We start from the raw sequence: 13,852 nt of genomic DNA on the forward strand, positions 1-13,852 counted from the left end.
GAGAATTGGTATTTTTTTCTTCTCTAAAGACATAGTAAAGAACATACTGCTACTTAACAAAACTGAGTTAATATTTCTGTCCATTTTAAGAGCTAAGAATATACAGTTTAATTTCCATGGGTGCAGAATATGAACAAAAGAGGCTCTGTAGCACAAGAAAGCAGAGTATCTCTGAAAAATCAAACCATATATTCCAAAAATACGAAACTTTTCCCAAATAATGGAACAGAACAAACATCTTAATTTTTCTCCTTTTAAAATTTTATTCTGTTCTGTTTAATGATTTTAGTTATCCTTCTCAATATAACTAGGTAAGAAGATTATGTTACTGATAGGTAAAGCAAAGCAAATAGAATTAAGTGATTTGCTCAACTGCAGAGAATTAATCAGCAGCACAACTGGAAATAAAGCCCAGCAGCTCTAACCTGAAGCATCCCATCTTAACCTGAAAGGCTTCTGTAACTTTACATAATTAAACACTTGAACTGTAGAGATTTTATGCCTTTACAGGTTAAGATTCTCCTGCAATCATTTCTCTGAGTTTTTAAAAGGTGCATCTTCCTAGTAATTTTAATTAAGTGTCCAAAATTGAAGACTCCTCATTAAAAAAATGAAAGATCATAGAAAAGTCTATAGGAATGTTTGTGCTTATTAGAGTCAGAGATTCATCCATGCAAAATAACATGAAAGCTGAGGCTGAAAGGCAGCATCATTTTTCTTTCATTAACTATAACAGTTACACAACTGGATCATTTACTTGAAGAGAAGACTTGAGTCAGGATTAAAATGAAATTATAGAAAACTGTTCCAGTTAACACTTCTTAATTTGTTAATTGAAAGTGATAAGGAAAATCCACAATTAACTTGTATCATTTCCAAAAGATCCTAAATAATTTAAAGGCCTCAGGAGTCTGATTCACAAGCAGGGACAATCTACATTGAGATGTTGTATTCGAGTTGTAGACAGTTAATCAACAGAGTTTGGGCTGATTTTTTTTTTTGCCTTATAATATGTACCTATAAAATATTGCAGTTCTGGAGCTGCTTTCGGAAGCAGCACAACTCAGTCAAGCATAATGGGTATGTGGTTGCATACATCTGGGCTGCATCTTGTCAACCACTGCAGTGTGTGTTCCTGAGTGTAAGTCAAGGTGTCCAAGCTTATTTTTAGAAAGGTCTGGGTGCCAGAGTTAAAGAAGTACTTGAATTGCTAAAGATGTTGTTTAGGGAGTGAAGGCCATAGCACTTACACACCTAATTCTCACTGAAATCAGCAATAACAGGATGCTTCAATTCCCATCAGTAGGAACATCAGTGCCCAAGCCAGCCTCTGTGATGACCAGTTTAAGCTCTTAAATTGCTTAGGGCTTGCTATATGTTCTGTGCCTCTGATTGCCTAAATCTGTGTATAGATATGCCTTAAAGTCACTTCTCAAAACAAAAAGTCACAGCGTTCATTTTTTAAAATGCCACCTTATGGTTTTAGGGAGCTACTTTATCAAGAGTTATTTTAACCAGGTATCTTTTATTTTCTAAAGATAGGGTTTTTTTTGTGACTATAGGATTAATTTGTTTCCATTGACACTGAGTAAGTTGAACCTCAGTATTGCCTATTTTGCTGTTCAAAAATCCACAGAAAGAATTGTGTACTCATTCCCTTCCACTGTCTTTAAGTAGTGCTATTTAGTAGCGCTAGTTCACCATATATAAGCTTGCTGTCTGTGACTGAATTGAGTGAAATGCAGATCAGTCCAGAAGTTGATTCCAAGATGTTAAAATAGGAAAAAGCACAAATCTGCTCCAATTCTGATTTTAAATATTTAAGTATTTAAAACCATTTGCCCAAACCAGACTAATTTCCAATTTTGTAATTATTATTTGAAATGTTCCCAAAAAATAAGTCAATGAATACAACTAAACAGTAAATGCTCATTTGAAATTCAAGAAAGGTGGTTGTGTTTATGTGGGGCAAGTTGAAGACTCAATTTCATAATATTGCTTTTTACTGCTTGTTTGATAGGTCCCATTTTCAGGTTGCCAGGCATTTCAAAAACCTCAAAATATGGATAGATGTGTTTTGGGAGATATAATTCCTATATTAAACACATGGGATTGAAAAGGGGATGATGAGTACTCCTGTACAATGTGAATTTCAATAAAGATGACAAGAGCCTCCCTGGAAGGCAGCCACACACAAGTACAGTTATATGCATCATTTTGACAATAAGCTCGCTCCCAGTAGGCTGTTGTAAAGAAAAAGGCTGCAGAGATATTATCAAATGAGAAAAGACCCTATACCAATGAGTACCAGAGGTCCACCGCTCACTCTTTTTTCAGGTGCAGTTACCTTAACTTCCTGCTAGGATCAGGGAAAAGCGATCAGCACCTTCTCAGCTGTCGCTTCATGGCCTACGGAGGGATCCCAGGGATCCCGACAATTAAATGAGGTGACCGCAAGCACTTGCTTGTATAGCGTTGCGGAGGTACACTAGTCTGACTGCGGAGGCTGCTGGAATGTTGTGACCCTCCTGTGCTTACATGGAGGCTGTGGGAATTCAGCCACACATTGGAAGTAGCATCACACATCAATCATTAAGATTCTGGACATTATAGTCTCTTTACCCATATGTCCTGCATATATTTCAGCACACTTTTATTAGTGTAGTTCTTTATTGTTACACAATGCTCAGTTACCCTTGAATACCTATGCAAATGGCATGCTGTTTTCTGCAAAAGACTCTGCCCTAGAGCCCTGTGCCAGTATTATCTTCTCTCCCTAATCCCCATCGGTGAGAAAGTAGTGGTGGTCCGAAGAACTGATGTCATTCATCCAATTCATCAAATACCTTAAAATCATTTTTATGTTATTAAACAATAACACAAATTACCATTAATAATAGGATGCTATTGTCTCAGACAGAATTAGTTTTCAAAGAAGCTCTATGAGATCATTGCTAAACTTCTTTAGAGGCTGGGAAACAAAGCACAAAATCATTAACTACCTTGCCTAAGACTGCAGATCACAGTGTCAGCCAGAACCAGGGCTGGCTTCAAGAAACTAATCTTGATTTAAAAAGCAAGCCAAATACTTTCAATCCAGGCACCCAAGCACCATAAGGAGGATCTGCAAGTTTAGACTAAACATGAACAAACTTTTCACTTATTTTTATTTTCTTTGGAGGAGTCATGTTCCCAAGCTTTTCTTCCATGACTACAAAGTTCGAAACTCTACCCTTAGTTCCTTCCCCTAGATGTATTCAAAAATATTGACGCAATCACATGATCAAAGGCTTAAGAGAAAAGCAAATACTGATGGGGGAAAAAAAAAAAAAAATTACAGAAACCAACAACATGAGGGCTGCCCTTTAGCAAAAGCTATGCTGGCAACTAGAATGCCAAAAACATTTCAGTGAAGAAAGGGAAGTTATTTCTGGGCAAAACTGAAGCATTTTTTAAGTGTGTCTACGTAGTGGTGTATGTAACAAAGTTCTCAGTGCAAAGACTGAGAACACAACATATTGTGTTACATAATACGGAAACAAAGTCTCGTGCTTGTAGAAAGAGTATTACATCTATGAGCTGTGATTTCCTTTCGCTGCCAATAATCTTCTAATTGTAGACATAACTGTCAATAATGATAGAGGCCAGAACAGGAATACTCTGCATACATTCCCACGTGGTGCTCTCAAAGGAAAACTTACTACTGCAAAATTCTCTCTCTACTCCTGCCTTCAGTGGGACAGATTTTCAGTTGTTACACATTGACATAGCCCTTTTAATATCAATTCACATGAACTGATAATTCAATCAAAAACCAAATTATTTTTATCCTAAAATGGGAGTATACAGTTCTGGACCTCCAAATCTCCCAGGAGCTAAGACAGGCCACCATAAAAGCAAGGGTTATAAACTTGAATTTATTATAGACAAGTAAGGCTTTGGCCTATGAATTCTCTTTGCCTATTAAGTTAATGAGCCTGACAAAACAATCATCTGAGGAGTAGCTGACAAATTATCTGGAGCAGTAATTTGAAAGGCGTTGGCTGGCTTACAAGCATTTCAATTGGGAGAACATGGCATCATGTTCCTCTTCCTTTGGAAGAGTTGTTTGTCAAACCAAATTTCTTGCAGTTCCTCAGCAGATTATCAATACTGGAGCACTGAGATACAACAACAACCGCAGTTACCAAAACAAGCAAATAACCCCTGTCCCTTCCTCCCCAAACCTGAGGCTGACAATTCTGATGAAACACTCTTTCTAGGAAGCCTGCAGAAAGACAGGGAGATATCTTTTTTATTTGACTGAAGACCATGAGAGTGTATAATGTGGAGGAATAGGGCTTAATTCTTCCAAATATTCAACACAATACAGCCCTGAGACACATCACCTTTGTGAAATTTAGGGCTGTGTACAATGAACACTTCTGTAAAAATAGCCACTTGGATTAGGGTTAAAATGGGGTAAACACTTTTCTAAAATCTGTTCTCCAGCTGTGAATACTGAGTCCATTTGGAAAACAGATCATATGTTGTAAAGCTGTCACTTTCCTCACCGAAGGCATTTGGTAAAATATTATTTCAAATGTCTTCTTCCACAGTCAACTATTCAAAGAGTCCTGTGGAAAAGATGACAGTATTTGAGAACATCGAAAACTGTCATATTTTCCATCTGAATGTTATTTCACAGTGGGAAGGAAGTATAAATTATAGCAATCAGTTGCCTCTACCACAGCATGTAGCAGAGCATAGTGCAGAGCATTTAACCGTGAGTTGTGTCTTTTCTCATTTTTTGTGTTCTTTTTGCAGTTTTTTTATTGGACTGTTGAAATAAGCAAACTGATTAAATATACAGGGACTAGAGCTTAATTTTATATCAAAGTAGAATGAAGAGAAATCAAACCTTGTTCTTAAAGAGAAGTGTTAACTGACACTCAGTAGAACAAACCCCAGCTTTTTAAGTCCTGATGTCAGGTCATCAAATATCTGATGACCAAGTATTCAATCAATCATACAATAAAGCAAAAGGATGTAGAGAATTATACCTTCAGGTGGCAAAATGGCCTTGTTCTATGAGCTCTCCAGGGCTCCACTGATTTTTGGCACCTGAGTATCTGGTCTGCAGGAGTAGCCTTAACAGATTCACCCTTTTCCCCCACCTATCTCCATAGTCCTCACAGTCACGTCTATAGAGATCGACCACTTAGCAATGAATTGCATCTCTCTACAGTTAGCAAGCCACAGTCTAATCCTCAGTGCTCCCACTACACAACTCCATGGCCCCCAAATCCCCTAGAACCTGCTTGTTCAACTTTCTAGTTCAAGTTGATCCCTTCCTTTCTAAAGGGACCATTTTAAAAGTAAGAGACTTTTTATAATGATGTCTTCTGTTGTCTGGCTCTAAACACACAGAAATACTGTGATGCTTACAGATAAATTACTCGTGTACACTGTACCTAAAGACCTGAAGTAATTTTACTACTTTTTTGGCTAGTTATTTCCTTTGAGATAATGCTTGCAGAGAAATTAAAATATTGTGGATAGATCTGTTAGTGTCTGGTGTCCTTGCGGAGTTATTTATACCTTTATAAAACATTGCCCTTATCAATGTTTTTCACCCAAACTTGCACTGGCCTGAACAGTTTGACTAATCACTTTGTCCAGTGATTAAGCATATTTTTACAAATTCTAGAAGCTAGCCAGTTTTCATTCTAATAAACTAACAGCTTCTGCATGGTCTTACCACATCTGTTGCGTTCTTCACTAGTATTTGTCTTACCGCTTTTTTAATTTAGCTTTTTATTTCATAGCACTGCAATGCCTTTCACAGCTGTTTTTCTAATCCCTGGGGTTTCTTTCCTGTTATTGTATCTCACATTAATTTACCATTTTACTTTCCACTTACACACTTCTGCTCCTCTCTTCCCACATTACTCTTTTCTTTGAAAACTGTTTTCTTTAGAAAATGTCTATGATCAAAGCTCCAAATACAATTATTTTTCTTCTACTCTAGAATATAAAAGAAAGATGATAGTTTTTTCCTGACAAAGGAAGCACTCAACATCTTCTTGAAAACTTGTGCCGAACTCCTCCTCTATCTCCCAAGTCTTGTTTGCAGGTAGTTTACTACTAACCTATTAGACTATAGAAGAGCAGCTGGGTTATACTAGCATACAGTTTTGGGCAGTATGTTTTTCTTCATTAAATATTTCTCAGGAGGCAATCACTGACAATATTTTATAGAAATGTCTTCCGTTACTTCAGTTGTGGAAATGTTCATCATTCTAGGTTTTACTAACTGTCCTCCTGGAGCACAGCTAGCCTAGGGAATGCTACATTTTAGATGCATTCTCAACCACAACTTGGTGAGGGAGGTGATTATTTTTTGCTCAGTTTCTTCTGAATGGCTTAGGCGGCCACCCTATAAACCCAAAGATGCTCAGGGAACAAAGTATGCACGACACAGAAATAAAATGACTGAATCAAACCAAATTACTACAGCTTTCAGTGAAGTCTTAGTCACTTTCAGTACTCACAGAGAAACAAATTCTGAATTCAGTTGTAAAATGTGATACATATTATGTAACCTATTTTAGAGCACCATTCCAATGGATCAAAACATTGCCTGTGTTCATCACTGGATTTTGGATGACCAAAATTATATACCGAGATAGCACATATCTTCCAGTGGTGCAGATGTGAAAGCATGGTTAAAAACAAGCACAAGCTGTAGAAAAAGAAGATCTATGGTGAAGATGCAAACTATGAGATAAATCCAGTGATGATCATGCACTCTAATGAAGGAGGTGAGGAAGAAGCGCATGCAGTACCTGGTGATCTCAGAGTCAGGGAGCAGGCCTACGTGGTAGTGGGGATAGGGAGCTGAAAGAAGGAAGCTTTTGTCACACTCGACAGGGGAATAGTGCCTAGGAGAAGGTGGTTTATCACACAGTTTGTTCACAGTGCTGTAAACAGGTTCAGGAGGCCTGGTGATACAGAGACAAGAGTAAAAATCAGGTGCGTATTAGTGGCTGAGGATATAGAGAAAACACAGCAATCATTTTAAAAGCATGCATAGCAAATCTGGCAAGACCTTTTCAGTAGGGTTTTCCTGACAAGTAAAGTGTGCTGTTAAAGGAAACATTAGAATTTGATAACACAGTATTACGGCATACAAGCAACTGCATATAAAGATATACACAACGTAAGTGGGCCATAAAACTGGCTTATGGGAAGTGTGGCACTGAAAAGGAATATCTTATCTCTGAAGTTCAGTGATGAATTTTCCCACATACTCTGCTTTCTTTTTTTTTTTTAATCGAACAACATTACTCCTGCACAGCTTTCTGTGATCTTAATTTTGAGCGTTGCATAGAAGAAAATACGATGGTTATTACCTGAAAAGAGTTATTTTTTACCCATTAATTTTAAGATAACAATGACATACATATCACTTTTTAATACAACGTACTCCTGCCCCGATGAGCTGGGGCTTTGCAAGTAGAGCTGTGGTCACAGTGAGCAATATCCTGCAATAACACTGACGGTAACAAACTGTGTAAGCAATTCATCTCATTGGCAGGCAATTCATTTCATTTCAAGAGTTCTTTGCTCTCTTTTCAGGTTCAACCTTCAAAATCTGATTATGCAGACCACATCTCAAACAGTTAACCTTGTTGACGAGGCTACTGCAATCGCACTTGCACTGCCGCTCCAAATTACGGACAGCAGTCTGCGAAGCTAGGTATGAAGAGTAAGGTCCTAAAACTGATGCTCACAGGTCACCTAGCATTTCTCTCCTGCTGCCTAGAGGCCAACTGCTTGGGAGAGGCAATACTTACCACAAAGCTCCCAGGGAGCCGCCTGGGGAGAGGGGAGAAGGGGATGCAGCCTTTAGTACCAACCGGCCAGGGATCCACAGGAGACAACCAGCAACAGTTTTCAAAAAAGTGCACCACATAGTACATTTCCTATCGTGCAACTTCTCCAACTACCGCATTGGCCCCAGCAGATACCTCTGGGCCTACTGGCAGAGTGAAACTTGACTCATAATTTCCTGAAGTTTCTGTTCTAAAGAGTGCCAAGATACAATTGCTGTCCTATCCTTACTTCTGCCAGAAGATCCAGGGTATGCCGCTGTCTTTAATCACAGCAATATAGTATTAGCTAGATGAAAATCTTATTTCAGAAGCCTGAAAATATCAAGAGGCCAAGCAGTTAATGAACTCTTCTTGTTCTTCTGGCTGCGCTGTGCCTCACATGGGTGTGGTTTTTGCTGTGACTTTCACAGGTACCAGAATTTATTACGGTCATGGATGCACTGGCAGATACAGAGAACATATTTTCCTTTGTTGTTAGCTTCTGCTTTTGTCCTTTGGGGGAAAAGGAGTAGCTACTTTACTTAAAAATTGGTCTCACTCAATGCCAATAACATTATTCATAGCAATCTGACACACGATTTGAGAACTCTCTGTGCCTGACTTTCCCAGGGAAAACTTTACAGTTAAAAAAATGGCGATTTAAGATTAACAAATATCAAAATAGCAAAGCTGTCACTCATTTGGTTATAAAGCATTCTGTCAAGCATTTACTAAAATCTCTTTAAATATGTTTAAGGTAGCAATTCTTTTCTATCAGCATATTTCACACTTGTTTCAGAGGGCTAGATTTAATAATTTATTTACTGAATCAATTGCTGCTTTCAATATAAAAAATCCAGAGGAAAAAAACACTTCTATTATTTTACTTTAGACCAATACTGCCTTATATTGCCTCAGAAATCACTTTTGCTTTTAGGCAGTATATTAAAGAACAAGTACAAATACAAAATATAAATGATACCTACTATGAAAATTGAAGAAATATTGTCCCAGTGCAGGAAGATGAATAAAAACTGTAGACTTCTCCATAGCTTAAAACACTAACCAGTCCATAAATTACTTGCTGTCTTCCTGTATTCAAGTTACTTGTCTTCTCTGAGTGGTAGATGACATGAGAATGTCGCTACCCCTTGGATATATTGTGAATGCTCAAACTACACTGAGTCATCAGTGAGTGACCATCCAACCTTGTGCTGAGACACAAATCATGCCACAGAGATGGATAGATACAAGGGATTGCTCTGCTAATTGACAGTTACAAACTGCTTCCAAAAGCAAAATGAAGGTAAACATTCAACATCTACCTACATATTGAGACCAAATTAGTCCTTCAAATATAAACACAGGGCCCTAACAAAATGTCTTGTGAAGCACAGCAAATTTTAAATCTTTTAGTATTTTTCACTCCTTTCAGTCTTGCTGGATGGTAAGATAACAGAAAATTAGAAGTCACCGTACTGATGTATAAAGTCCTCTACTCATTGGTATTTATACAAGTGATACTGTGACCTAGCTAATAACATACCCTCTGTAATTGAGCTGAAGAGAGAGGACTTAAGGTTAAGAAAAGGAATTCAAACTTCTTATTGTTTTAAAGCTTGGACTTTTTGCTTAGAATAGGATTCAGGGTGTCAGCGAATTCCAGGTATGAGTGCACTTCTGGTAAGGTCTATGAAGTGGTCTGAGATCATCATAGCCACCTATTTACCATCAGATGCCATTCTTCAAGGTCATTAAGATCATGGACTGAACTGGTTCTTTAGATACCTTCATACTACTCAGAGGCATATGTTAATAGTGCCAATTGCATAGCTGGGCCCTGGCTGCACATTTTATTGGCACAGGAAAAGCAAGAACTTGAAAAATAAGCAGTATGTAACATCAAGGTTCCAGCTCAGATCAGTATAAACTTATTTTATCTCTCAATTTGGTTTAGTAAATATAAACTAAGTAGTGTAAAACTGATTGAAAGTTGGGATAAAAAATGGAAAGGAGGAGAATGATTAAAACGTACTGGGCAGACCACTGTCCTGGTCATACAAACTGTACTTCATGTAGGCTAGTAATCCTTAAAAGTAGTATTAGATACTTGCTGCAACAGACTTGCCTTCAAATATCCTCCTGACTCTTCACCTTCTCTATGGCAAACTAGTACTTAGCTACAATAATACCTACCTACTTTGGAAGACACCCCCACCCCCCAAAAAAAAGATAATTACAAAGATCACCCAGCTTTATTAAATGATTCTTCTAATGCAGCATTTTCTCTTGTCATTTACATTTCTCCTCACTGGAAGAAGAAGAAAGAACTTCTATCTAATGGGATCAGCCCACCTGATAAATCCTGTATTGCATATCTTCTTCTCCAGTGCTCTGACAGAGACAGGTTGTCTTCTCTCAAAGCATGGGATAAGGAGAATGCTATTTAGAAATAGTTTCTAATGTGCCGTTCTGAAAAAATACAGTCAAGGTCACCTCAACTTTTCTTGCAGACTGAACATAAACATTGAGGCCTTATTTTATGATGCATTCATTCTTCAAATGAATTTAAAAACATGTAGCAGGTCATTTAGCGTGCTGTAACACAAGTGTAAAAGCTAGATATATATTATTTAAGGTCTGATTCACTGTAGTTTATTTGCAATTGCATCACTTTCAGATACAGCACATACAGCTTCAGAGGTTTTTTCTTATTTAAAATAAATGGTAAGCAATTTTTGTAATTTTTAACATGAGAAGGAACAAAGAACTATGTCACAGAATTTATTTTGTCCATTATCTTCATTTTTTTTAATACTTATGCAAAAAATCCCCTTAAAATGCCAAATGTGTGAATATTAGTGTATAATTCTTGGATAATTGTAATATCTCTTTCAATGAGTAATTATCTAATAAGGGTCTACTCTGCAAAATGACTAACTGCTGCTGTAACTTCTTATTTAGCAGATCTGCTCCCTTTCTGTCTTTAAACTATTTAGTGACAAACATATATTACAGTTCTCTGTCTTTATCAGTGAGCTAAAAACCAAGCTCTGTGATAGATAAGAGCAACAACTGCTAGGTCTAGATGGACAGCGATAATTAGGTTAGCATGAGAATCAGGCATACAATAGTAGAGGAGAAGCACCAGAAAATGTAAGTAGTACCATAGCTTGGCTTGAACATGCCTCAGTAGATAATTCAATCACATGAGGGAGAATCAAGTCACTCAGTGCCACAAGGTAAGCTTTTAAACAGTACTATGAACAGCAGATAGTCATAAACTACATCTCTAGCAAAAAAAAAAAACACAAAAAAAACAAAAATTGAAAGCAGGAATTGTTAATCAGGATAGACCTAACTGCAGTGAGGCACAATTTCCACAGAAAGGTATAACTAATTGGTGGAAAAGTTAATAGTAACAGTGGGAGGTCGAAGATTGATCTGACACTGGTTTTATTTATTTCATAACAGATTGTGTAAAGAAAGCAAATCTTCCTAGTTGTTTGTAGTCCTTATTATTCCTTGCTTGGATCATCATTGTCTTATTGTTTCAGGCTGGCTTTATTGCACAGCAGAGGTTATAAGAAAATGGCATTATTAAAACAGTTCTCTCCTCAGCAGCATGCAGGGTCCTCAATTTAATTTTAACTTATTTTATTGCAGAATCCTGTTTGGTAGAGTTCAGTTGCCAACACATAGCACATTAAATGTTAACAGTTTATTTTTTGGATTTTAAAACCTTTTATGATATGGAAAGCAACCAGCTAAGCTCTCACAGCATATTGAGTATGCAGGGCCATAGCCAGGAAACGCTAAATTCAATCTGAGAGAAGATAAATCTCACAATGCTACAAGTTTCCAACAATTTTTTATTTTTTTTGAGTAGCAATTTTTAATTGTACCCAAGTTCAGTAAAGATAACTAATACATTAGTATTGCTAATATAATGCTGCTGGGAAGTGTGCAAAGAACTGTCTTTAAAAGTAAATCACTATTAAAACAGAAATCAATGGCAATTTAATACAAATGAACTCTTCCACTTCTAATAACCAGTGATTTTTATATATATATGTCTTCTGACTTCTTTTAGGTTCTTGTTAATATAACCTTCTAGGAGAACCACATACCTTATTGTTCAATAGGTTTATTTAGAATTGAAAGTTGGTTTTATTTCATAGGCTGTGTCCTGACAATTCAAATAAGATCCCATCACTTACATGACATGTTTATTTCAACTAAATGAAAGACAGAGAAGGCGTGTGAAGAGCTGGAAGAAAATACTGGAACTGCATTACCTTAGTTCTTTCTGGAAAACCTTCTATAATCAATGATTTCTCAGCTTTTCCATTATTAACTGCTATTTTCATGAGCCTTAAAGTTTTCCGTAGCTGCAAAACAAGTGCTTAAGATCACGGCAGTTTTTTTACCACAGTAATAAAGAGTAAGGATGGCCTTGTTCCTCTTAACAATACTATTTAAACATTTTAATTGGGTTTTCAAATGAAAAGGCCTACAAGAAGGCACAAGTATAATTTAGAACTTTTAATATTCTACACCCAATTCTACACTCATTATTCTTAGCCATTAGGAATTAGGAAATGACTTAACTGCTTAATTTGAAAAAAATCAGTAATGATTTTCTGTTGCAGTAATGGAAAAGAAGGCTGTTTCACATAGGAATGGTGAGACTATCAGACCAAAGGCCCTAGTCCCTTGCAGCGACTTTTTAGGAAACAGGGCCAGTAAAGAACAGCCCTTCCTCGTTCAGCTGCTGGAAATCAGCAAGTCAAGGACCATGTAGACCAGAAACTAAAGCCAGGCAAATTGTGGTTAGTGGGCCTATCCACCATGAATTTGAGCACTTATCGTCATTCGTGTTTGAACATTTTTATATTCTTAGGCTTCACAACACCCCGTGGCAGTGAGTCCCGCAAACTAGTCATGTGACATACCCCAAAACCTCTACCTTTGTGTACTGTAAGCCTGTTACTTGGTTGTACATTGATAACATATGGTAACATTTCAAAAACTTCTCTTTTCTGTATTTTAAACTTGGCAATGCATTGTAAACTCCCTTTATCTGAGTTGTAAGAAAGCGCTAATAGTAGTTGCCTATTGCCTTCTCTATGCCATAGGCACTTTTGCAGATCTTTGTTCTATCTCTCTCTGACATCTTTTTTCTGTACTGGAATTATTTGTTATTTAGCTCCACCTGGCACCCATGCTACACCCCTGATTGTCTCTGTCACCCTCTTCTGGGGCTTTTTCCAGTTGCCTCCATGTAGTATTCAAGATGTAAAGCATCGTAGATTCATACAGAAAAACATTGTATTTTGCACTCTTTTCCTTTCCTATCAGATCCTATTTCCATTCTTAATTACCTTTCTGGTTGCTCTTGAGTAGTGAGCTGACAATGTCACAGAACTAACCACAATCACCCCAAGGTGTCTTTCTTCAGTGGTAATAGCTGCTTTAAGAGCCCATGTCCGTGACATGTGTAGCATGTACTTAGGGTTATCTTCTTCCTCTCTGCACTATTAAATGTTACTTACCATTTCTGTGTGTATTATCACTGCCAATCCTACTATCTCATTTGAAAAATGTCCATACAAGCACTAAAGCAGATTCTGAAATTTCGGTGGTTTTTTAGAGTGTTAAGTAGCTTCCACTGACTGTATTAAAATACTCAAATCCTATTACCTGGGGATCTCTGACAGGCCTGTTTAAATATGTGTGGATTACTCAGGACATAACAGATTATCTGGTGACTCGACAATACCTAAATTTTTACTTTAACATAAATTATTCTCCCAAGTTAAGACTTATTATTTAAAATAAATTTTGGGTAGCAAAATGAAATCTTATGATAGGCAGACAATTATTACGCATTTGTAAAGTTTAACAATTAGTTTAAGATAAAATTTGTATATTAAAACCATGAAATATAAAATAATTGCTATACAATTTAGCAATTTCATGCTTCATTGAAGGGA

At 37.0% G+C, this 13,852-nt stretch overlaps 1 protein-coding gene across 2 annotated transcripts in view; it reads right to left on the reverse strand.

Moving 5' to 3' along the window:
- The window catches only part of DLG2 (discs, large homolog 2 (Drosophila)), a 1,012,119-nt gene that overhangs the window by 258,385 nt on the left and 739,882 nt on the right, over nt 1-13,852 (reverse strand). For both annotated transcript variants that reach the window (XM_010576558.1, XM_010576559.1), the window contains one exon: nt 6,828-6,983. In XM_010576558.1, coding sequence (XP_010574860.1) covers nt 6,828-6,983 — 156 coding nt within the window. The remainder of the gene's footprint in view (nt 1-6,827; nt 6,984-13,852) is intronic.

The sequence above is a fragment of the Haliaeetus leucocephalus genome, unplaced genomic scaffold (assembly GCF_000737465.1).
Source record: "Haliaeetus leucocephalus isolate CR32 unplaced genomic scaffold, Haliaeetus_leucocephalus-4.0 Scaffold536, whole genome shotgun sequence".
Lineage (NCBI taxonomy): Eukaryota > Metazoa > Chordata > Aves > Accipitriformes > Accipitridae > Haliaeetus > Haliaeetus leucocephalus.